At 38.9% G+C, this 26161-nt stretch overlaps 1 protein-coding gene across 5 annotated transcripts; it reads left to right on the plus strand.

Annotated features, from left to right (window-relative positions):
* The first annotated feature begins 8406 nt into the window (after window positions 1-8406).
* On the plus strand, window positions 8407-24487 carry coch (coagulation factor C homolog, cochlin (Limulus polyphemus)). Of its 5 annotated transcripts, none has more exons than XM_031745860.2 (15): window positions 8407-8487; window positions 9601-9655; window positions 9744-9788; window positions 11256-11430; window positions 12764-12897; window positions 13273-13344; window positions 14683-14739; window positions 15758-15905; window positions 16380-16483; window positions 17033-17259; window positions 18190-18304; window positions 18747-18890; window positions 18973-19129; window positions 19838-19932; window positions 22779-24487. In XM_031745860.2, the coding sequence occupies exons 2-15, from the start codon at window positions 9622-9624 to the stop codon at window positions 22949-22951; spliced, it is 1680 nt and encodes a 559-aa protein (XP_031601720.1). In that variant the 5' UTR covers window positions 8407-8487; window positions 9601-9621; the 3' UTR covers window positions 22952-24487. The 5 variants fall into 5 exon arrangements, with proteins under 5 accessions (XP_031601720.1, XP_039459552.1, XP_031601719.1 ...); XM_039603618.1 differs by having other exon boundaries at window positions 11274-11430; XM_031745859.2 differs by having other exon boundaries at window positions 8408-8483.
* Window positions 24488-26161: the final 1674 nt, after the last annotated feature.

The following is a 26161-nucleotide window of genomic DNA, read 5'->3' on the forward strand; positions in this document are numbered from 1 at the left end:
CAAAGCACATGCAGTTTGAAAATGAATTGTTCTTTTACTCTGGGTAAAGGCCTCAGCCTTGCTGTTTATCTTGCTTGTCAGAAATAACAACCGTCTCATTTTACAAAAGCACCTGTGAGCTGCAGGCAAACTGTGGAGATTTCATACAAAGATGCTGCTGATAACTCAAAGTCTGCCTGGCAACAGGACTGTTTTGACTGAAGCTTTCATCCCATGAGGTGCTGAGATGCAAAACAAACCTACTCAAAATGAATGAACAAGAACTAATAAGTCAAAAGCTAAAAAAAAGAAAAGTGGAGTCCAGGAAATTGATTTTCCATCAGAAATAACTTAAAAGACCTGATCTGATGACTTTGGCAAGAGGAGTGGTCATTTTTACATTTTATACGCTACATCTCTGCCCTTCTGTTTTTCTATCGGAACCGGCATGAGTTTGAGAAAATGTTCATCTTTGCTCCAGTTACCTTCCTCCCTTCGCCCTTCTCATTTTACAAGGTGCATGCTGGGAGCTAGCCAAACAGAATTCCTGACTATGTCTGTCTGGCACACAGTTCTACTCTTTTGTTACCTAGATGATTCTAGACTCCGCTTGGCTCATGACAATAACCAGAGCCACAGAGATGATTAAATGAGACTGAAATTAGTTGATAACAGAAATGATCAGTGTTGGGTAAGTTACTTTAAATTAGTAACTTAGTTACATTACTAGTTACTTCTCTAAAAAAGTAACTCAGTTACTTCAAGTTACTCGTTACTTTCAGAGTAACTAGTTACTAGGGAAAGTAACTTTGGTTTTACTCAGAATTCTCTTGTTAATGTGTTGCTTCTGTAACTGGATACCCAGCAAGATTGCCAGTCTTCTAGCTTGCTTACTTGCCACAAGTGCACTGTGCCACCTACCAATAGAAAGGAAAAAATAATGTGCACACTTCCACGGGAGAAATCCCACGCCTGGACCGTCGTTGACCGCCGCCATGATTCTAGCCTGCTTTTACATCCAACACAAAACTGCAGTCGTGGTGCTTTCGATTGTACTCAGAACTTGGAAATTCTGCCTTCTGAATAGGAAAGATGTAGGTAACACCAGGCTGCAGATGAGCTGCATACAGAGCTGGACTGGGACAAAAAAATCGTCCCGGGCATTTTGACTAGAGACCGGCCCACCATTATAGGAAAAATCATAAAGCCTTTGAATGAAAATAAACACTGTTGTGACAGTGATGAACACTGTTCTGATGGTATATATGTATCAATCTATCAATTGTTTGTTGTAAGACTCAGATAATTTTTTTTTTTTTTTGCGAGACATTTTAAATGAGAATAATAAAGAAAACTATTTCCTTGTCACCCCTTTCCCTGTTAATGCCCTACCTGGCCCCTGGCAACACTTTGCTAGATCCGCCCCTGCACAGTTACCAGCTGTCAGCTACTTAGAAAAGGATCCTGGTGTTATTTGTCTCTCAGAAACAGCTCATAACTTCCCTTCAACTCATTCATGTCACCTAAAAGGTAAACCTGTTTCTCCATCACCTGTTCAACTCTGATGATTCAGTAAGGACATCTCCTGGTTTCATCTGCATGTTTCCTCTCACCAGATAACCAAACCGATATCATGACCAGCAGCTTTACAGCTGTGGCTCCAGCAAACATCAGCTGATACTAGAAATTAATATTAAATAAATTCTAACAACAGCTGATCAAGCTTAAACGTGCTGCTGTTGTTTAACGCGACATCCGCTGGTTTCCTCTTTCTGGCGCAAAGTGGGCGATAAACAAACAAGAGAGAAAAGCCGATCAGCTGATCATTCATCAGTTTCGTGATTGAAGTAGAAACAGGAGAGAGAATGACAGAAGAGGCAGCTGTGCAGCTTCAGCTTTGTGTCTTTTTCACTGTAGCTGAAGTCCGGGACAAACTGTTCCTTTTCACCTCAATACGAAACGCGTAATATTTTCTCTGAATACCAGACGATTCTGTTTTTTAGGGGACGGTTGGCAACTCTAATAATTAACCGTATGAACAAAATAAAGTTCAGCATCAGTAACATAGCACCCACCCAGCTGTATAGAAACTCCGTCATGCTAGCTAGCACGCAGTACGAAAATGTCAGCATACCGAAAATAAACTCCACCTAAACTTGGTTTATATCTGACTCCGATAGACTGCAGGTCATAACTTCTTACCTGAAGTTCAGTTCACCTGACACGCGGACCGGCGGCCGCTTGGGTCTCTCTCTCTTGCCTCCCCTTTCCTTCATCCACCTGCTGGCCTCCACCACTTGCTAATGTTACTGAATCTGTGGAAGCGCCGCGATATCCACCACACGAAGTAACGAGTAACGAGCCTATCTAAATCCCAGTAACGAGTAACGCGTTCCTGGTTTTGGCATAATAACTAGTTACCGTGCTCGTTACCACAATAATAACGTAGTTACTGTAACGCGTTACTTAATAACGCGTTAGTCCCAACACTGGAAATGATGATGACAGAAATTCTGGATTCTGTGATTTTGCTATTTTGCCCTGTTTCTAAAGGCCCATTGCTACAACAAACCTTTTACCTTTTATTACTGATCCCCTGAAGATTTTTATTCTTGAACTTTGAGTATGTAATACTTCAAACTCATTTTTATTGAGCCTTAGTGCAGCCTTTAAATTAGCACATCATAAAAAAGCTGCTTATCTTTCTTTAAACCCCCTTTCTTCTGATTATCCCCGCCTCATAAACACAAGATTTAAACATCAGGGCTCACAGTCAGAGGTGTGTGTCTGAGATGGTCATACTGCATCTGCTTTTAGTGCCATTCAATTCAATTCAATTCAATTTTATTTAAACAGTGCCAAATCACAACAGCAGTCACCTCAAGGTGCTTTATATTGTAAGGTAGACCCCACAATAATACATAAACAGAAAAGCCCCACCAATCATATAACCCTCTATGAGCTGCGGTGATAGTGAGAAGGAAAAACTCCCTTTTAACATGAAGAAACCTCCAGCAGAACCAGGGAGGGGTCGGCCAAATGCTCCGACAGGTTGGGGTTGAGTAGATGAAGACAGGACAAAGACACGCTATGGAAGAGAGACAGGAATTAATAATAGCATATAATTAAATGCAGACAGGTGTATGAACACATACTGAATGAAAAAGATGACTAAAGAAGAAGATCAATGCATCATAGAAATCCCCCAGCAGTGTACACCTATTGCATCATAACTAAGGGAGGACTGAGGGTCACCTGATTGAGCCCTAACCATATGCTTTAGCAAAAAGGAAAATAAAATGTGAATGTAGAGATAGTATCTGTCTCCCGAATGTAAAATGGAAGCTGGTTCCACAGAAGAGGGGCCTGAAAACTGAAGGCTCTGCCTCCCATTCTACTTTTAAATACTCTAGAAACAACAAGTAAGGCTGCAGTGTGAGAGTGAAGTGCTCTAATGGGGTGATATGATACTATAAGGTCATTAAGATAAGATGGGGCCTGATTATTTAAGACCTTGTATGTGAGGAGCAGGATTTTGAATTCTGGATTTAACAGGGACCCAATGAAGGGAAGCCAATACAGGAGAAATATGTTCTCTCTTTCTAGTCCCTGTCAGTACTCTTGCTGCAGCATTTTGAATTAACTGAAAGCTTTTCAGGGAGTTTTTAGGACTTCCTGATAATAATGAATTTCAGTAGTCCAGCCTAGAAGTAATAAATGCATGAGCTAGTTTTTCAGTGTCACTGTGAGACAGGATATTTCTAATTTTAGAGATTTTGCACAAATTAAAGAAAGCAGTCCTGCATATTTCTTTAATATGTGCATTGAAGGACATATCCTGATCAAAAATGACTCCAAGATTCCCCACAGTGTTACTGGAGGCCAAGGTAATGCCATCCAGAGTAAGAATTTGGTTAAATACCATATTTCTAAGAATTTTAGGGCCAACTCCAATAACCTTAGTTTTATCCGTATTTAGAAGCAGAAAGTTAGAGGTCATCCAGGCCAAAGCAAGAAGCAATGTAGTCCTATATGATAGAAATTTCATTTCCACAGACTCAATGGGTTCAAAAGGAGGGCCACAAAGGGCCTCCAGCACCAAAGACAAGTCCCATGCATGAGACTGGACGTAACCACAGGTCTCAGCTGGCAAATCCCTTTTTAAAAAAACGTATGGGAAGAGGATGTGCACCTGGTGTCACCCTGTCAAAGCCAATATGACAAGCAGATATAGCTGCTAAATAAACCTTAATTTTAAAAATTATCCAGCAGCCCCTGCAGGAATGTCAAAACATCCACAATAGAGCACTGAAGTAGGAGAGTGTAGCAGTCATGGCACCATTGCTCAAAGGCTTGCCATTTGTAACTGTATAAGCCTCTAGTGGATGAAGCCCTAGCACTCTGAATTGTTGCTACCACACTATCGATTATGGAGAAGAACAAGGGGCAGTGAGTGTTTACCCTGGAGGCAAAAAGATCTACTTGCGTCTCGCCAAATAAATCCTAAATCTGGGCACTATCAAAGGGTGCAACCTTCATTCCCTCACCAGAAGGTCTGGCCCCAGGTTCAGATATCCCAGAGCATGAGTGGCTCTTAGAGACAGAAAATGAACACTGCACCATAACAGCAGAGAGCGAGACAGCTTTAACAGGGGAAAAGAGTATGTCCTTCTCTGCCTGTTTATGTAAGAGACCACTGTTGAATTGTCCGTCCTGGCTAAGACATGCTGGGCCCCTCAGAACTGGAAGGAAATGCTTGAGCTAGCAGCTCTAAGTGGTTGATGTGCAGCTTGCGCTAGGCTGTGGTCCAGATCCCTCTCACTGATGTAACACACGAAAACTGGGAGTTTCAACCTGGGACATTTTGTGTGCAGCCGGTTTGTGCTTGGGCGACAGTGTTAGGAAAGTGTAGCACCTTCTGGGGCTGAAAACCTGAACAGAAATTGGCTTGGACGTGAAAAGATGGGAAAAAGCAGCGCCTCCCCATCTCCAATCAATTCCACAGCTAGGAGGGCTGAGGCTTCTTCCTCCTGGGTATCGGGTCCTGCCGGGGGCCCACAGGTAGACCTTTCCTCCAAGCCAACTGGTGTGGAACTTGAACCGGAGGATGTGCTCCTGCTGGAGGCAAGCCAACTACAGCACTGGGCCTCAATCTCTTGCCAGTCGGCAGAGAAGTGCCGGGCCTGTGAGAGCGAGCTAGCTTCTTCCTCAGATTAAATCTAGCCTGGATGGAGATTGTCGAATAACCCAGCCACAGACACTGGTTTGTGCAGCTACACAGCGCTGTCCCTATCAAGAAGGTCAGTCGAAGCCATCCCTCTACCCCATGAAGAGCGCTGCACAACGGGACGCATGGAGGATGTAATCTGTGGCGACTCTGATCTTGTTAAGAAGAGGTGCCAAGGGGCTGTCATCAGGAACCAGCGATCCAAGCTCCACCAGGCACATCACCTGCTACATCTAGATCATAGTGACGGAGCTCATAGCACGGGCAGTGTGGGCCTGAGCACGATAAATCTTATCCAGCTGCAATGCAGAGAATCTGCAGCGCTTGGACAACAGAGTTGCGGAGTCAGCAACACCAAGGACAAGCAGCCAGGGATGGCTCCATAGGGGGTGGGTTAGCTAAGCCAGCCTCCTCGGTGCTGTCCAACTCCATGTGTTGTCTGGATGATCTGATATCCTCGTGTCGGTGTTGTTCCCACATCATCATAATAAATGTTGTTCCAGGTTCAACATTGCAAGTGACCAATCACATTGTTGTGACGTCCCCCTTTTGTGCCTTTGAAAAATACAGCCTTAAAAAAATCTACTTCACTTGCGAGAAGAGAAACCGCTTCTGTCCGCCGATCCAGGAACTTGAATTCTTTGCATTTCAGGATACTTTTCTTTAATAAATGGTAAGCATTATACATATTGTCCTTACAGAGGCGGTTTCTCTTCTCGTAAGTGAAGTAGATTTTTTGAAGGCGTTTGTTTTTTTCAAGGTCGCGGATGACGTCAGGAGAAGGTGATTGGTCACTTGCAATGTTGAGCCTGGAACAACATTATTTATGATGACGAGGGAACAATACCACACGAGGATATCAGATCGTTGTTGTTCATAGCCGGGCACAGTGACATGGGCAGACAGCTGTTTACTTCATGATGCAGTTAACTCAGAGACAAAGTCTGGGAACATGGGAAGGCAATTTTTGGTCATTGTGGGCTCCAGTGGGAGGAAAAATCCCGCAAACCTTGGCAGCTTCTGAGCTGACAGAGGAGAGGGCCATCACCTGCAGCCTCTCAGCTGCACGGTGAAACAGCATGGAGGCTGACGATGGGCTGACAATGGGCTCTCCTGCTCATCCTCCAACCAAGTATAGATGTCCAGACCAATGTCCAGCACATTATTGTCTTTCTACATGGTTCTGACTCATCTTCGGTTAACCCATGAACATATCATATGTGGTCAGCCCAGCTAATTGCTGGGACATTGATCGGATTCTCCTTGTCTTTGGACTCGGATGAAGCCAAGGCCCCAGACTCAGAAAGGAGAGGGTCATGCCATGTGACAGCCGTTTGTCCCAGCACTTTCTCCATAAACATCACCCACCTTTTCGGAGCTGGCGACAAAATGCACAGGCTTTGGGCTTCGTCAACGCACTGCTAGCATGGAGAATCCCCTGGCAGACAGGGCAGGCATCATGCTTGTTGTGCAAAGAGAAATCCATTCCAAAACGCAAAGCAAAACGCTGCACAAGAAAACTCAAAATTAGCACTCCATAGGCAGCCTACGCAACAACAACCGGCAGTGGAGGCTAACACCAAAAGGGCAGTTAAGCTAACTGTCATGAGGATTCTTGTTCTGGCTCTTATACTTTGGCCATTCATTCAGTGATTGTTATTGTTAATTTACGCCAGTCTTTCCAAAAATACTTGACCATGTCATAAATGACAATGACCTCTTATTATTGAATTTTACATTGGTGGCATGGAGTGTGTTAAAATGACATTCGACATCAGGGTAAACTAATAACCTTCTCTCTCTCTGTCTGCTGGTATGATCCACCTTTACATCTACATATGTGAACAACCACAACCATTATCCTTTCTGAAATCAAGTCAAGTAGCTTAGTTGTACCAAACTAAACAATCTGCTATTGATTTGGCTTCTCAAAAAAGGGTTGCATTTTTTCCTAGATATTTTTTACACTTGAAGTTGCTGATAGGAAAAAAAATATTATGGAAAAATTGTGGTTATGAAATTTGTAATCAGTGGCACTGCCAGAATTTTTTTCATAGTTGTGGCCATATGGGAGCCACTAAAACACAAAAAAACAGAATTTCCAGATTTGAATACTGTTGTCAATTCCAGATGCTGTTGTCAAATATAGGTTACTTGAAAAATATGGCAAAAAAGAGAGAGAGAAAAGAATTATATACCTATTTAATTATCTGCTATTAAAGTTGATATCACTGAAAATATAAATAAATATGAAAGACAAAATAAGATTTTGAAATCGTTAATAATCTGTTTTAAGCAGGAATAAATAACAAGCCAGTGTTTCAACTCACTGTAGTGTGTTTTCCTCTCTCGTGCACATGTTTATTAAAATTATTAACAACATATGACAGTCTTACCAGGGGTCACCACTGGGGGGGGCAGCAAATTTAGGGGGTGGTCAGTGCCTCCCTGGCCCCCCCTTTGGTAGCGCCTCTGTTTATAACAAAGGTTAAATGTGGTTTTCTGTCCTGAACCTGCTGTGTGGTGTGGCTAGCTATATTATAATATTACAATATTTTAGGGATCAAATATACTGGAAGAAACATAAAAAATACAAATTAGAAGCGCCACATTTTTAATCCTTTCAGTGTACTTCATGGGCTTTTAAGTCATGTCTTCATTAAACTCGTTACTGTACAAAAGTATCTATCTCATTCTATGTCGATCAGTTCAACTCAATTTTATTTATATAGCACTAAAGCACAACAACAGTTGTCTCAAGGTGCTTTTTATTTTCAGGTAAAGACCCTAAAATAATACAGGTTGGAAGCAGTCTGATATTTTCAGTGGAATGTCCCTGATCTCGTTCTTTAACGAGTTACTCAATCAGCTTAGCAGTACTGTGAATGTTTGCTTGGGATGTCATCTTACTGGGCTAATGCTGTTTTTATAAATGCACCAACACATGTTGATAAAAACTTTTTAGTAAACTAAAGCTGGATTGGTGTTTTGCTTTTTCAGTTTTTTCTGCAGTTCACTCCTCTGCTCCATCTCAGGTTGACCTGTCACTGAGGCCCCTCCTCCCTCCCCCTCTGAAGTCACCACAGTAAGGTGTGTATGAATGTGTGTGTGTGTGTGTGTGTTGTTAGAGAGAACGCTTATTTAAGGGGCTACCTCTCTCTCGCCAGGCGATCGACACCAGCTCAGCATTGCCAGTTTACCGCCTGCTGCTCCTTCCAGGGAATAACGTGTGAACAGTCTGAACAGTTTTCCTCAGAGACGTCTGCTGAAGAAACCAGTCAGTAAGACTGAGATTCCTGCTGAGATCTTTCTTTCTAAATGACTAACAGGCTGGGTGATTAACATCCATACAGTGATTAACCAATAACTTTATTTACTTGCTGTATATTTCTTACACCCTCTACTAACTACTCATCTTTTTTTCATCTTTTTTTTAATGTATTTATCGACTATTTAACCTGCCAAGTTTAGGGATTGGCACTGGCTTGCTTTCTGGCTTCTGATTAGTTCTTGTATTGTGATTATGTGTCATGCATATAAACTAGTTACTACTACTGACTGGTAAATAGGGAGCTTACAAACCACTACTGGTTACTGGCTGTTGTGTCATTGATGGATTCAGTCACAAACAGATAGCTGTGGACTTGACTATTGTTGTCTGTCAACCTATAGAATGACATTTACCCAATTACTGCCTCTTCCTCTTTAGTGATGTGATGACATTGTTTTCTAACCACACTTATGTGATGTGTGGTTCACACATAACTACATTTCTGGATTTCTGACTTATTCATTATTAGCTTGTGAACTGGTTTATTGGCCAAAATAAAATACGTTGTTGGAGCACCTTTAGCTTTGATTATGGCACGCATTTGCAGTAGGATCATTTCAATGAGCTGAATTTTATCATTTCAGTTGTGTCAGTGTTTATTTCCATCCAGTGCTGCATTACTTTTTTAACATCTTGTACTGATGATGGGAGAGTCTGACCTCTCCAGTGCATCCCAAAGAGTCTCTGTGGTGGCCAGTCCGTGTTTGAAAATAATGTCTCATGCTCTTAGAATCACTCTTTCACAATTTAACCCTGGTGAATCCTGGTGTCTTTGTCTTGGAATTTGGGGAATAAACAATGCAAGGAAAGGAAATGAAAACCTTGTCATTCATTTTGTTTAAGTAGTCAGCTGGTCTCATTTTTGGGGGTAGATAATGTTGCTGAACTTAAACCTCCACACCAATGAAAAGCTCTTGCCTATTTGCTTTATTAAATATAGGTGATGACTTTTTTTTTTGGCTGGATGAGCCTGAGGAGGCTAGGTAAACTCATTTTAAAAAATACCATTTAAAAATAATACTCAATATTATTAGAGTAACTATATGTAATATCTGTTTTTCAGTATACTGAGCTTGTTGCAGAAATGCCTCAGCTGTCTGTCCTGCTGCCTCTGACAGGTAACTTCTGTTCTTTTTTTTTCTTTTTTCTTTTCTTTCTTTCTTTCATATGATGACAACTTCGTGTGATCTGTTTTTCCCCCATCAGGCCTTTTCTTCCTGCTCTCCTCAGTACTTGGCTCAGAAGTTAATGGTGAGTCCTGAAAAATACCTGACTGCCCGACAGCAGATAGATCCACTTATTTGACTTGGCACAAATTTTATGCCTGATGCCTGACATAACCACAAAGAAGCAGGGGCTGGCACTCTTTCAGTCCATAGAGATATAACACTTGTCTTGCTGTGCAAAAGGACGCTGGTGTTCCAGGAGTTTCCAGTTTCCTCGGGAGGCTTGAGCCTTAGTGGTTATTGAGCTGTTTGTGAATATACTCACCAATTTCCTCAATCTGAGGGTGACGGTTTGGGTCTTCTTCCAGACCTTGGCTAAGTGTTGACACATCTGACTAACTTGTACTTACATACAGTTCTTTGAAATGGTGATCTTGGAATCTGACTTTGTTTAGACTTTTGTCTCCAAGAGACCAACTTGTGTAAAGCTCCAGTTCTCCTTCTTAGATATTGACTGAGTTCCTTGAACTGTGACCCTGTGTGGCTCTGCAAAGATCCAAAATAAATTAATACATGCATTCAGTTACTGTTTTTTAAAGTAATTAAAGATGCATGTTGTACCATCATTCCACCCTTGATTCATGCCAATGATGAGTGAACTTCTGACCAAACTATCAGATTTATTGAACAAAGCCATGACATAACAAAGCCTCCTGCTAGCAGGAGGTAAGCACAGAGATGGAGTCATGTTAACAGTGATTTAGCGAAAGCCCCAGCAGACTTTTAAAAACTACTGAAAGCTGATGGTAGAAAAAGTGGATGATATAGTTCAGCAAATACAGATAATATTCCAAGCCATGATGTTAATCTTGTCATTTCATTTTCATTAGTTTTGAATCATTTTTATGTTTTTAAAAGTTTTCTGGTCACTTTTGTTCCCTAAAATCATACACTGTAGAAAACATCAAGTACACACACATATATTCAATTCAATTCAATTCAATTTTATTTATATAGCGCCAAATCACAACAAAAGTCACCTCAAGGCACTTTATATTGTACAGTAGATAGCACAATATATATATGTAAACATATATATAAAAAAAGATGCATATATACAAACATATATAAATACTTGTGTGTTTGTGTATTTGCTGCAAAAAATAGCCAACAAAAAAACACAATTGTAGTAATCACCAATAGCCATAGCTATTTTCTGTTTTTATAAGCATTTTTGCATATTTTACTTTTTTGTTGTTGCTCTTATTATTATTAACATTTACATTTGATATATGTTTATACTTTTACAATTTATACATTTTTCTTCCCCTTTTTATCTTTGTAGAAAATTATTTTATAATGAAATAAATGCTATATATTTAATATAAAGAAATCTTTTTAGTTGTATTCTTTCGTTTGTCTTTTTTTATGTTTCTGTCTGTTTTTAAAAATGTTTGGTCTTGCCTCTGGACTAAACTAGCTTCCTCTATTTAATGAAGATGAAACCTACTACCTAGATCAAGGATTTTAATGGAGTATTTTGACTGGACAGCTACTGTTTTCCACTCAGTGCCCTATCCAGTGACCTGTACAACACGTGGCGCAGACCTGACCCAGGACACCCTGGTGGTTTTATGTCCACCACAGTGCACACAGTGGAGGACGTCTGTGTTTGGGACAGGAGTCTATGCTGCTGTCTCATCCATCTGTGGAGCTGCAGTCCACAGGTACAGCTTTCCTTTCATATCAGCTGTACTTTTTTAAATTTATCTTCAATGTTTTAATTACATATTATAGTAAATATTAACTGTGATATCTCAGTCTATTACTGAAAACACTAAAACATAATGTTGTACACTTGCTTGATTTTAAAGCTACACAATTAAACCATGGTAATATTTAGAGGACCGTGACATGATTGGCTGAAAGGACCGACAGATTAATAAGCAAAATGAAAATGGAAAAAATAAATAAGTACAAAAGAAAAAAGAAAACAAAGTAAATCCTTCTTATCTTCTGATTTTCATTTCCATATTTCTTTTGGTTTGTTTTGTTACTTGTTTTCTTATTTTTCTTTTTTCTTTTTTACTTATATTTATTTATTTAAAATCAACTTTCTCATGGTTGATTCTATTTTGTATTGTTGATTTATTTTTCATTTATTTTCATTCTTTTTTTCATTTAATCTATTGTATTGTTTTGTGTGTATTTTTTTAATTAGATTTTTTTTTTTTTACATTTTTAACCTAGACTTTTTTCATATTGCGTTCAAGTTCCTTCAGTTTAATTTTTCTTTCCTATCATTACATTTTTAATGATTAGACGCTCTCCTTCTTATTTATTCAGTGTCTTCACTTATTTATTTATTTTTAGCATTTTTTAATATTTATTTTGTTTGTTTGTTTTTTTTTAATTTAATGTAACTTTTCTTTTGGAAGGTGGTGGTGGAGCTCTATTTAGTTATTTTGCTTTGTGGTTCACTGATTCACTGATTACTTCCTTGTTACTTCCACAGCTTCTTTTTAGTTCCCTGTATATGATACTCTTAGCAACTTTTCAGAGTATGAACGCTTTGAGGATTGTTTTTTCAAAAATGTGGATTAGACTCTGTGTTCCGCTGCCAAGATGTGACATAATAGAGAGCAGTGTGAATCCGGCTGCCTGCTGAACCTTAACAAAACACCAACACCATGAAGGAATGTGCATGAAAGGAGGATTAAGTTCTCAGCCCTGAGTGACCTCCTCATTCCTCTGCAGAGGGCCTCGATGGCCCACTGAGAAGAAAAATTATGCTTATTCTTATGTTTTTTCTCCTTCACAGCTGTCTTTTCCTTCTCCCATAAATTGTTTTTTTTTTTTAGTTATTTATTTTACTATGAAAAGAATTTCCTGCGCACATGTGTGTGTTTTTAGACACAAATCTATTTTTAACAAGGTCTCAGTCCAGCTGCATCAGTTCAAGATGCATTTGTAATTGACTTCAGAAGTAGCAACTCTCATAACTGTTAATGATGATCTTTTTCAACTGTGATAATACTTTTATTTTGTCTTTTCGTACAGAGGTATCCTGGGCCCAGCTGGGGGCCCTGTTAGGGTTCATAGGCTGCAGGGACGGCACAACTACATCAGCTCGTATGCCCACGGTATACACTCACAGGCCCTGTCTCACTGGACCGCCTCCTTCAGCCTCACCAGTAGGTGGAACTACTTTGGTGAATTGTTTTTAATTAAGTAATAATCCAGTTTAAATAACCTAATAATGCTAATATTTATTAAGTATTGCAAGATATGCTTAAAGTACCTAGAATTGTGATTTCAGAATGATATCTACATTATTTTAATATATATTTATCTAGAGATTTTTTAAAACTTATATAGTACTGGAAAGCTTTACCTGTAATTGTACAACAGAAAAAAAATTAATTTTAAAAACTGCAAACTAGCAGGGGATTAGACAAAACAAAAACAACATTTTTTAAATTTTTTTATTAATATCATCATTTGATCGCAGATGTGAATGATGCATATCTGTCTTCTCCACTAATTATCATACCTTCTGTGTGTTTTAGAGCCAATTAACGTTCCACAGGAGCTGACCAGCGAGACCAGTACCACAGCTCTTCCTGCAGCTGCGCGACCAGGTAAATGATATACACACCTTTATTTTAGAAATATATATTTGTTCTTGTTCTGTTTGTGCTTTCCTAGTGTCATGACACCACTCTGATCTGAGCACTTTTTCTAATTAACTGTTTCCTTTTGGTAATTCATCTTGTTATGTCTTTGACTTTCTTTTGTCAGATTTTTATTTTCATTATTAGTATTAGTGGTTAATAGATTTCTTTGGCAAGTGAAAGATCACTGGTTTCCAGCTTGAGACAAAAATCTCCTTTGGGGTTGTGTCAGGAAGGACATCCGGCGTAAAACTCTGCCAAATCAAATAAGCAGAGCAACCCACTGTGGCAAGGGGGCAGCCAAAAGTGGCTTCTTTATTTGCACTGATCTTAAGTCAAAGGCAAAATTAAAAGAGGAGCTCATACAGAAGTAAAAGGAAGGTATTACACATATATACACATATAAATATATTTTAAAAGTCCCCTCTCGCCCTGTGGGCAGTCTTCAAGCTCAGGTCCTCTACCAGAGGCTTGGGAGCTTGAGGGTCCTGCACAGTATCTTAGCTGCTCCTAGGACTGCGCTCTTCTGGACGGAGTACTCAGTTGTTGTTCGTGGGATCTGCTGGAGCCACCTGCCTAGCTTGGGGGTCACTGCACCGAGTGCTCCGATTACCACTGGGACCACTGTTACCTTCAACTTCTCCAGCTTTTCGTGTTCCTGCTTTCTGATGTTGCTGTCACTCAATATCACTACATCTATCACTACGGCTGCTTGTCCACCACTACTATGTCCGGTTGGTTAGCCATCACCATTTTGTGTGTCTGTATTTGGAAGTCCCACAGGATCTTAGCTTGGTCATTCTCCACCACCCTAGGGGGCATCTCCATTTTGACCTCGGGGCTTCCAGGCCATACTTGGCACACTAGTTTCCGTATACTGTGCTGGCCACTTTCATTATCACCTGTTATTCTCTTTTGCTGTTTTTTTACCAGGTCAGAATACAGATCATGTGATTAGAACTTTTTCAAAGAAATGATGGTTCTTTGAGATAATTACCTGTTTGGCAGGATTAACTTTTTTTCTGCCAAGTAAATGTCTTATTACAAAATATAATTAACCTGTTCCACAAGTCAGACTTTGTTCCATATAGTACTTTTTTAATGAGAGAGTACCTTGCCAAAGCTAGGGGATTTATACAAAGTACAAGTTACTCAGAAAATGCTCTTTGAATGTGTACTGTCCATAATTTATCATGACAGTTCCTTCCCAGTTTTTAGTTATAGTTGGGTAAGGGTGGGTGAGGCACTAAGGAATGCATTGTATCGATGACTGTTTACAAAGATCTACAAATGTATGTGTTGCAGTAAAGAAACTGCTGAAGAAGCCATCAGTGAAAAAAGCCCTGGCAGGTGGGAATAAAGGTACATTGTATATATCATTGGTTATACAGTTCATATATGTATATATATATATATATATATATATATATATATATATATATATATATATATATATATATATATATATATATATATATATATATATATATATGTACATCTCATTGAACATCTGTATAGTGACAATAAAGGCATTCTATTCTATTCTATTCTATTCTATTCTATTCTATTCTATTCTATTCTATTCAGGATTTGTTTCCAAGTATAGAATATCAGTTTGGTAGCTGTTTAAAACCTCTCAACAAAAGGTTAAAACAGATGTTGATACAGGGAGGGGAGTCATAATTAAATAAGAACTTAAATAGTGGCCAAAACAACAGTATGGTAAAAAAGAACCACACTTATTTCCTAATATTTCACGGACTGGGGCTTCTGCTAGATGCTCCCAGCACACCTTCATTACACATTTGAGCACACCAGACCTGTCCCCTGCCATCTGATCCAAATCACCACCAGGTGGTAATCACCTGCTTGGAGATGCTTAAGCTTACAGATTAAAACTTAAATTAAGTTATTATTTTTTATGTTTTTGTTTACATCAGAGATTATTATGCATTACTTTTTTCTTTTTTCTTTTTTAAAGTGAGCCAGAAATGGGTACAAAACAGTAACTGTAGAACAATGACTATAGAAGGTGGTTAAATAGAGTTTAATTGACTATAATAATTGTGGCATTACTAATACATCAAAACTGAAGAGTGCAAGCATTATTCCTGTCTTATACTTAACAGAGCAATCTTCCAGCACCCATTTATATCTCAACCGTACTTAGCATATACACGAAAAGTTCTTATGTATTATATTTAATTATATAGGGTGGAAAAAGACCAAATCACGAGTGTAGACAGAGGTCAAATAAAATTTAATGAAAGTTGTATAAACAAAAACTGCAAAAATAATTATTATCTATAGTAACAGTGAACATAAAAATAATCAATGTTGTTATCTCTGGATCAACATGTTTACTTTTTTGTGTGGGCAGATTGTCAGATGGACATTGCGATGGTGATTGACAGCAGCAGCAATATTGGGCAGCGGAGGTTTAACCTGCAGAAGAACTTTATTGCCAAACTGGCAGCCATGCTAAGAGTTGGACCAATAGGACCTCATATTGGTTTAATACAGGCCAGGTCAGGCACACCACACAGAGTCACATTTCCATCACTTCAGAAAAATCTTTTTTTCTTTCTTTTTACCTCAGCCTTAAACCACCCAACAATGTCAATTATACTAACAAGTCATGAGAATTGTGGTACTTTGGGATAGTGCTGAGTAAATAAATGTAAAAAAAATAAAATAAAGGCAGCTTGTTGGGCACTAGCCCAAATAAAAATGGAAAAGAGGACATTTCATTCATAGATGTTCTGTTGACAAATCTGCAACAACTGGGTGATTGTATCATTTCAGTATTGATCAAACTGTATGAGGAACACATCCAGCACTCACAGCTTCAACAATCTATTGAAGACTGCTGAATCTGTGTCACAATGAACTTAGAGAGTTCTGAAAGGAAACGGGGTATTTAATAGAGTATCCAATGGTGTGTTATACCATTCCACATATAAATCTGTGCACTAAACATTTGTCTTCATATGTGCCTGCAGTGACTCTCCCAGGACAGAGTTCCTACTGACTAACTACACTCAACCTAAAGAGCTGTTGTTTGCTATCAAGGAGCTGGCCTACCTAGGAGGAGACTCCAATACAGGTAACACACACTTAGATCTTGATTAACCTGAATTATAAATTGAAAAGTTAAAAAAAATACACATCCCGTAGCCCATAGCTCTTTGAAAATGTAACAATCAGACAAAATTTCCTCATTTATGATCAAATGAGTTGAAAAAAGTAAGTACATGCGATGATTCAGTAGGCTATAGGATCACCTTTAGCAGCAGTAATGTCTGTATGACATTAATAGTCTCTCACATTTTTGTGGAGGAAATCTAACCCACTCTAACTGGCAAATGTCAATTCAATTCAATTTTATTTATATAGCGCCAAAACACAACAACAGTCGCCTCAAGGTGCTTTATATTGTAATTTAGACCCTACAATAATCCAAACCGGTCATCATATCAGCTCACACTACCATCCTTATCACGCTTGCTGCTATTCTTCTGTCAGTAGTTGCCACTGACACTCTTCCCCACCCTTCCTGTATTCTTTTCATCAGTCCCTCATCAGTTAGACAAAAAAACTTAAAAAAAAACAAACAGGTAATGTAAAAATATTTATCGTGTTTTGGTCTTCGTAGGTAAAGCCATCATGCATACAGCAGAGACCTTTTTCTCCCAGGAGAATGGGGGGAGAAGGGGTCACCCCCGGGTCATGATGGTGTTAATTGATGGCTGGCCATCTGATGACCTGGACCAGGCGGCCATGTTGGCCAGAGAGAGTGGGATCAATGTCTTTCTGGTGTCTGTGGCCAAACCAGCGCCTGAAGAGCTCAGCATGGTTCGAGACAAAGACTTCATGAAGAAGGTTCACATGCTATCTGAATTACCTAAATGTTAGATAAATGTTCATATGTTCCATTAATAAAGAGATGACATTCTAACATGCAATATGTTTTAGATTGAATTATCCCTTCCTGTTTAGTTTAAACCTAAAATGGATACATTATGCTGCTCCTTTTTTCTTTCATATATAAACAGTGATGCATGTTCATATTAAAAATATCCAAAATTTATGAGGTCAGTAAATGTGCAGAAAATGCTTGTGAGGTATACATGCTGTCAAAAGAGAGGCTATTTTTAATATGGACATCTCAGATACAAAGATGTGAGCACAGAAGCCTCACCCATCTGCTGTTTAAAATGCCTGTTTGCAAAGGTCCAGAAAGACTTTGTATTAAGGCCAGGGGAGAGGAGTTAAAATGCTGTGTTTTAGACAGGAAATGTGCCCTGGTTTAAGATAAATAAGGATTATTTTAAACAGTGACTCATGCAAAGTTACTTTAATAGTGTCCACAGTTGCAGAGATGGATTTTTAGTTCCCTTTAAACAACACAAAATCATATACAAACCTGTAGTGTTGACTCTAAATAAACAGTAGTTTTCAGACCGATCCTTGTCCTGTGAAGACAAAGAATTCAACTCTGCTTGAACATGTTGGTGTTCAGCATTGTGTCTATGACTCCAGAAAACAAAAAGGAGCTGATGCAGGTCCTAGAAGTCTGATACAGAACTGCCTTAGCGGAAAAATGTGTCCATCCATGCTCAGCTAGACAACAGTGCAACTTTTTCCTGTTACTAGGCAGCAAAAAAAAAAAAAAAACCTGTAGCATATGACTGTGATTATTGAGAGTGGCTGTGTGCAACATAAAAGTTGAAACTTGAATTATTATTTTAGTCAAACCCAAGAGGGATTCATCAAATTACAGTAAACATGTTTCTACCTGTCCCCCTGCAGGCTGTGTGTAAAGATAACGGTTTCTTCAGTTATCCAATCCCCAGCTGGTTCAGCACCACCAAACACATCAGACCTCTCACTCAGAGACTCTGTTCACTAGACGGCCTGCTCTGTAGTAAGACACACCTTCATCAACTGCTGTAATGCTGCTGTCAGGAGATACCTTTGAAAACACACAGGTCATGGCCATCCCATTACATTTGATAATCAATTATTAAGGTACTAACAGTTGTACCTTTACATAAAAACAATACCAATAATTCTTTAATTTTGCAATATCAGATATGACCAAGAAAAATTGAATAATATTGTTTTCTGCTTGAAAAAAAGAGTTTTGAAAGAATTGCTACACTATGGACATGCAACTATCACATAAAAAATAGTTTCAGTCTCTTCAGTATCATCTCTTTACAGCTGTGGTTTCATTATCAACAATGTAGCTTTTTAATTAATTTTATTTATTGCAGAAACAACATTAATTCATTAATAATATTTACATTTGATTATTTAGATGGATGCGGCTCTGCTGTGAGATTGACATAAAATGTATTTTTTAGGTAAAACCTGTTACAATTCTGTGAACATCGGCTTTCTCATCGACGGTTCGTCTAGCGTTGGGGATGGAAACTTCCAACTTGTCCTGGAATTCCTAGCAGGAATTGCAAGAAGCTTTGAAGTCTCTGATGTGGGAGCTCACATTGGTCAGCTTCACAACATGCAAACCACTGATTATCTTATGCGTTATTAACGTTGGCTGGCTGACTGGCTGTGCTGGTGTTGTAGGTGCAGTGCAGTTCACCTATGAGCAGAGGCTAGAGTTTGGCCTGTCTGACTACTCAAACAAGGACGATGCCATCAATGCTCTGAGAAGGATCTCCTACATGAGTGGAGGAACATCGACTGGTTCAGCCATAAGCTACACCACTCAGAACCTGTTCAGGTAACAGTGGCGCTGTTTTCTTTCTAAGCAAAGCTCTCCACACCTGCAGTGTTAGCAAGTTTAGCCTTAAAAAATTATTTTATTCAAGTGGCACGGTGGCACGATGGTTAGCACTGTTGCCGCACAGCAAGAGAGTTCAATTCCACCATCAGGCCGGGGTCTTTCTGTGTGGAGTTTGCATGTTCTCCCCGTGTTTGCATGGGTTCCCTCCAGGTACTCTGGCTTCCTCCCACCGTCCAAAGACATGCAGCTTGTGGGGATAAGTTAATTGGATAATCCAAATTGTCACTAGGTGTGAATAACTGTCTGTCCCTGTGTGTTAGCCCTGCGACAGACTGGCGACCTGTCCAGGGTGTACCCTGCCTCTTGCCCTATGACAGCTGGGATAGGCTCCAGCGACCCTGAAAAGGAGAAGCGGAAGCGAATGGATGGATGGCTTCTAAATTTGAAACTGCAGGGCCTTCCAATACTTAATGAGATGATTAATGATAAAGAAGTGTTAATCTTTGTCTTTATAAAATGCAGTTTTATGAAAATAACGCTGATATTTATACCACAACAAAGAGACAGATATCAGGTGCTCTTAATGTTCGAGTTAAAATACTCAAAAATGGAAATACTCAAAATCAAATTTCTGAAAACTGTGTTTACATTCTGGAGTTTTTTTTTAATCTGTATTAGAAGTTACACTGTATTTGTTTATGGCAGGCGAACAGGACCGGGTCGTAATTTTCTCATAGTGGTGACAGATGGCCAATCATACGATGACGTCAGAGGCCCAGCAATGGCTGCACATAAGCAAGGTATGTGTAAATGGACTGATTCTTATATAGCGCTTTTCTACTCTCCCGGAGTACTCAAAGCACTCTATACAACATGCCTCATTCACCCAATCACACCCACTCATACAAGCACTTCTAAACTCAAGTGCAACTAATAAGCATTCACACTCCGATGAATGCATCGGAAGGCAATTTGGGGTTAGTATCTTGCCCAAAGATATTTGGCATGCAGACTGGAGGAGCCAGGAATCGAACCACCAACCTTCCAATCAGTAGCTGATCTGCTCTACCACCTGAGCCACAGCCACCCATTGTGAAAACAATAAATCAAAACTTCATAAGGCTCAGTTTTCAAAGTCGTTTCTGTCATTGAATTTTCTTTTGTAGAAAGAAAATGGTTTTTTATTGCGACACGGAGGATACTCATTCCAATGCCTTGTATCACCACTGAGAAAAACTGGCTGCATGGCTAAGGAGGCCTCTTATTTGCTCTCTTAATAAATTCATGATGATAAACACAGGAAAAGTTTGTGTTCTCTTTCAGAGCATTCATTTCATATCTTACTAGGGAGGATTGCCTCCTGCGTGACCTCATTAGAAGCTCACATGCCATTATGCTTAATGGGCTGGCTCATTGATGTGGGGAGAAATGGAAATGCATTAGGAGTTGGACACGCAACCAGGTCAAAGCTGGGTAAGCCAGATTCTCAGCCCATCACTACTGCTTTCCCGTCGCTGGAGGCAGGTGGAGAATGTAAGGGCTTCTGCTCTGCTGAAGTCACCCTGGGATAAGATGCTAATGACAATTGAGATAAGCTCCCTTGCTGGTAAACTTCCAGGAAGATCCCTGTTGGACTGCTAAGGAATTGAGTTCCATGGCCTTTGCTACATGCGCAAGTGCATCTCTTGGGAGTAAGCTATCTTCACCTGAAGACTTCTCTGTCCTTATGGTCTTTGTCCCCTTTCAAGGAAGACCGCTTCTACTCCAGCTTTACTGATAAGTGCTAGAAGGTCTCTGTCAGCAAGAGTATTCAGTGTCTCTACTATAGCTTACCAAGCTGAGCTAGAGTGAGATTGAAACTAGAAGGCAGTATATCTCCTTGCCTTTGAGAATCCCTAAGGTGCAGGCAGCCTGCCAGACTGTAGGGGGTCCAAAGAATCCATGGACTAGCAGTCTCCCCAGGCCAGACCTCAAGTTGCTCCTCCCCCGGCTGCTGCAATCAAGACGAAAAAGAAACGGCTGGCTTGACAACCTCTCCCCCCGGCTGCTCTGCCCTGACCCAGCCTTGTTCCAGAGCAAGTTCAATGGAACACGTTCCATGCAGGGCCAGTGACTCTGTTTCACCAGAAAGAGAGTCAATGTTTGTAGTGTTGTTTCACAAACATTTCGCTGACATGTTTTGTATTTAAAAAGTCCAAACTGAATGTGCTGTAATGAGTTTAAGAATATAATTCACCCACTGTTATCATCTTCAATGCCCAGTACCAACGCAGAGTTAATAATTTTACCTCCTCACTACGTATGACACGGATACTGAAGACTGTGAAAAATAGAGCCTCAAATCAGATGTACTTGACTCCCTGGTATAATTCTTAAACACGTAGCCTAAAGCAGAAACTCGTAAGCTGGAGAGGAAATGACATATCGCAAATTTAGAAGATCATCATTTAGCCTGGAGAAATAGTTTGTTGCTTTATAAGAAAGCCCTCCGTAAAAGAACATCTTTTACGGAGGGCTTCATCATCACTGATTGAAGAAAATAAGAACAACCCTAGGTTTCTCTTCAGCCCTGAGCCAGGCTGACAAAAAGTCAGAGCTTTGTTGAGCCAACCATTCCTTCAACGTTAACTGACCTCATGAACGTCTTCACAAATAAAATTTTAACCATTAGAGAAAAAATTACTCATAATCATCTCACATGTGACATTATCTACAGCTACTTTCAGTACCACTGATATTTATTTAGAGTCTTTTTCTCCAATTGATCTTTCTGAGTTAATTTCAGTAATTACGTCATCCGGACCATCATCTTTTAGATTCCTACAAGACTGCTCAAAGACCTCCTACTATTAAATAATGCTATTAAATAATGCTTCAGTCCTAAATATGATCAACCTGTCTAACCTATGGTAGCATAGCTCTTCAAGCTGGCAGTAGTTAAACAGTTACTTATAAAGCCATCTCTTGGCCCAGCTTAGCTTATAGGCCAATCTCCAACCTTCCCCTTATCTCAAAAATCCTTGAAAGAGTAGTTGTCAAACAGCTAACAGATCATCTGCAGAGGAATGGCTTATTTGAAGAGTTTCAGTCAGGTTTCAGAGCTCATCACAGCACAGAAACAGCTTTAGTGAAGGTTACAAATGATCTTCTGAAGCCTCTGACAGTGGACTCATCTCTGTGCTTGTCCTGCTAGACCTCAGTGCAGCGTTCAATACTGTCGACCATAATACTCTATTAGAACGATTAGAGCACGCTGTAGGTATTACTGGTACTGCGCTGCAGTGATTTGTATCATATCTATCTAATAGACTCCAATTTGTTCATGTAAATGGAGAGTCCTCTTCACACACTGAGGTTAATTATGGAGTTCCACAGGGTTTAGTGCTAGGACCAATTCTGTTTACATTGTTTCCTGTAGGCAATATCATTAGAAGGCTTAGCATACATTTTCACTGCTATGCAGATGACACTCAACCCATTAAGCCAGATAACACACTAGTTAAACTGCAGGAATGTCGTAAAAATATAAAGACCTGGATGACTTCTAACGTTCTGCTTCTAAGTTCAGATAAAGCTGAGGTTATTGTACTCAGCCAGTACCTTAAGGTACATCTCATTTTTTCTCCTGTTTCTCTTGCCCAATCAGGCATTACCATCTTCTCAGTGGGCGTGGCGTGGGCACCCCTAGATGATCTCAAAGCGATGTCATCAGAGCCAAAGGACACCCACACTTTCTTCACCAGAGAGTTCAGCGGCCTTTCTGAGTTTATCCCACCACTGGTCCGAGGCATTTGCAGAGACTTCACTGAGAATAACTGAGAACACACACAAGGGTTTGTATTTCTTTACTTGTGAGGAGCCTTACCTTGTTGTTCATCCTCATTAGAAAGCGCTGATTAAAGTCACATTAACGACCATTACATTCACATAAACACTCTCAGAACAACATGCTTATCTACAGTGACAAAAGTTTCTACAGTAACATCTTTTATATATCTTATTTCTTATATTCTTTTACACTGTGTACTCAGACGTAAAGAAACAGACATGTTGAAGGACAATGGATTTTCCTACAATTTCCTACACAAAGTGTCCAACACTTGTTTTTTGTGACTACAACCACTTATTTAAATGTATAATCTCTATTAAATCAATTATGTTACCTGAACTGATTTGCTCACACCGACACTTAACAGCATACTTTAACTGATATTGTTTGCACCTAAAGTATGAAAACCCCACCACCTATTTACTACAAGACACAGCTCTCTATGAAATCATGAACATCCCCCCCAGCACATTATAACAGTGCAATGGTTCAAAGTTTCACGAGCTAAATAATGACTCAATGCCTTAAAAATACACTTCTCCTTATAAAACTTGCCATTAGCTAAACCAATCATAAATTCAAGAACATACATACATACATCTGTATATATACTGTACACATTTATTTTCAAATACAGAAAACACATTAATGTACATAAAGAACTCTTACACATTAAAATATTATTTCTATTTACATTTTTCAACAAGCTGTTGGAAAATCATTCAAAAATCAACTAATTAATAACAATAATTAGTTGTCTATGTGAAAATATCAGTAACTCCTCACAATGACAAGTCTAATCTGAAGCCATAACCATTACAGTGTGTAGCTATAATTAAAATGGAATTTTAAAAAAGCTATATGAAGGCAGAAAACAATGTGAAAGAAAATTGCTAAACAATAATCTTCGATCAGGTTTGATTGTTTGAGAAAAATGCTAGCTTTGTGCTATAAAAGTTTTAAAATAGGTTTGAGCTATTGAGGGTAAACGTAATATATTTATAATCCATGAAATACATTAAATGCAGCATTATACTACATTTTAAGCCCAAAATACAATCCCCATTGTTAACTAACATTTACATGAAATAGGCCTTCTAATTTTGAGTAAAAAGAATACTTTTCAAAGGTTACTTTGTAAATATGTTTTTTTTTTTTAAATATATATCACGGGTAATCCACTAGCATTGGTTTGTACATTCATGTTTATATCACAAAGCTGCTAAGAGACTATTCTGGAATATTTTCTAACAGCTAACAGTTTGTAGACAGAGCAGCTCTCCTGATGAATGTTTGTCTTGAAAAGCTTGCCAGGGGTGAAAGCTTTGCACAGCAGTCATTTCCTGCAGGAAGGTGTATAAAATCCTCTAGTTTTTTTTTCTATTTTTTCTTTGTCTGATTTGTAGCATCAACTTTTTATGTAGACTAACCCATGTTTTTAACTCACACTCTCAGCCTTGCTCCAATATGATTACATGACTTTCTTTTGGTATATGTTTTACTGGTGATTTTTTGTTAAATTCTGCTAAACAGAAATAAAGTATTTGTTCATCTCCTATTTGCATTTGACATTTTTTTTTTTTTTTTACCACATAAAGCCAGTTGGCATGTCTGTTATAGTTCTAATATACAAACTCTGTGGATTTCCTTAATGTGCAGTCTGTCTTTCTCTGTAATATCTCATTAACAAGGAAAGAAGTGTTGCTGTGTTTATACTGTACACCTAGACACATAAATCTTTTGGTTTATGTCATTACTTTAGAAAAATATAATTTATTTAAGCTAGGCTAGTTAGCTTTGAGCAGGACTCAGAGCAGGACTACCTGCTGTTGTCTGAACAACTACAGTTTTAAAGGTGATGGAGCAGGGTAGCAAGATATAAGAAAATAGTGGCTGAAGTAGCTTGTTTTACTAAATTTATTGCATTTTGTTTGCCAATTTTTGCATCTGTTTGCATTTAATCTTTGACAGATTACAAACAACATGTTTGTAAGTTAAGGCAGGGTGCTAGTTTATAAAAAGACAGAAAAGGTTTCTTTTCACCAGTTATTTCTGTCACATTTAAAATTTTGCCATATTGGATTTTTATATCAAAACTATATTGAAGACATTCAAAGAATTTATCTGTAAATATGTTGGTACAATTGTGCTTATTATCATCACAAAATCCCCTCTTATGAAATCTGACACTTCATCTGTCAGACAAAAGATCAGTTCTTCTAAAAATGTCCATATACTCAACTTAAACAATTCTAAGCTGAGCCAAGAATTGCCCAAGCATTTTTAAATTGTGACTCTTTGATGGAAACATTTTACTGTATTTATTTTCTTTATTTGCCAAAAGCTGTTTTCACACCTGCTCCACTTGCCTGTGTTCATGTTACTGACCAAGGCGCCATCTGGTGCCCAAAATATAGACAACAGGAAACAATGAGGGACGGAGACGTAAGTAATACAAGTTCATTTACTGGAGTTTCTACTTTATTATTGGCTGTTGCTCTGTTAACAATGTAACTGATAGCTTGTTACCTGGGGGTTCTTTTTCATCAGCAACATGCTAATCCAGTGATAGATGTCAGTATCTATCACTGCAAACAGGAGTCTTCATACTTTATAAAATGTAAGCCTAATGTAAATGTAAAGCTCTCTGTGTAAATCAGTAGATAAAATAAAACACTTAGCTAATATCAGTGTTTTCATTAGAGTGTGAATGTGTGTGGATGTTGCATAGAAAGCACTCAAGCTTGACTAGAAAAGTGCTATATAAGAACCAATCAGAACCAAAAAAAAGAGAAAGAGAAGTGGAAATTATTAGTATAAATGTCAGTCGAGTTCAGTAAACAGAGAAAAGGGAACACGTTTCCCATCTTTACCTTTAGATCACATCATCACATCATAATCACACACTTTATCAAAGATCAAGAGTCAGCCCTAAATGAGAGTGCAGGAAGCCATCAACCAAAGGGCGAAATGACTGCAGACTGGTCAAGCTGCACGAAGATGCGGTGAACCTGATGCTTCCCTGTTTCCTGACCTAGAAGATGGAGATTAAAATTCAAGATTAATTCTTAAACAAAATCCTTATAATGTAGTCTCCTGTGTTTATGTGTGTTTTTGGCTTGAAACATTTCAGTTAAAACTGTTACATTTCTAAAAAGCAAAACCAAACCTTGTGGTCACACAAAAGAAACAGGACCTGA

The sequence above is a fragment of the Oreochromis aureus genome, linkage group 19, assembly GCF_013358895.1.
Source record: "Oreochromis aureus strain Israel breed Guangdong linkage group 19, ZZ_aureus, whole genome shotgun sequence".
NCBI classification, from domain to species: domain Eukaryota; kingdom Metazoa; phylum Chordata; class Actinopteri; order Cichliformes; family Cichlidae; genus Oreochromis; species Oreochromis aureus.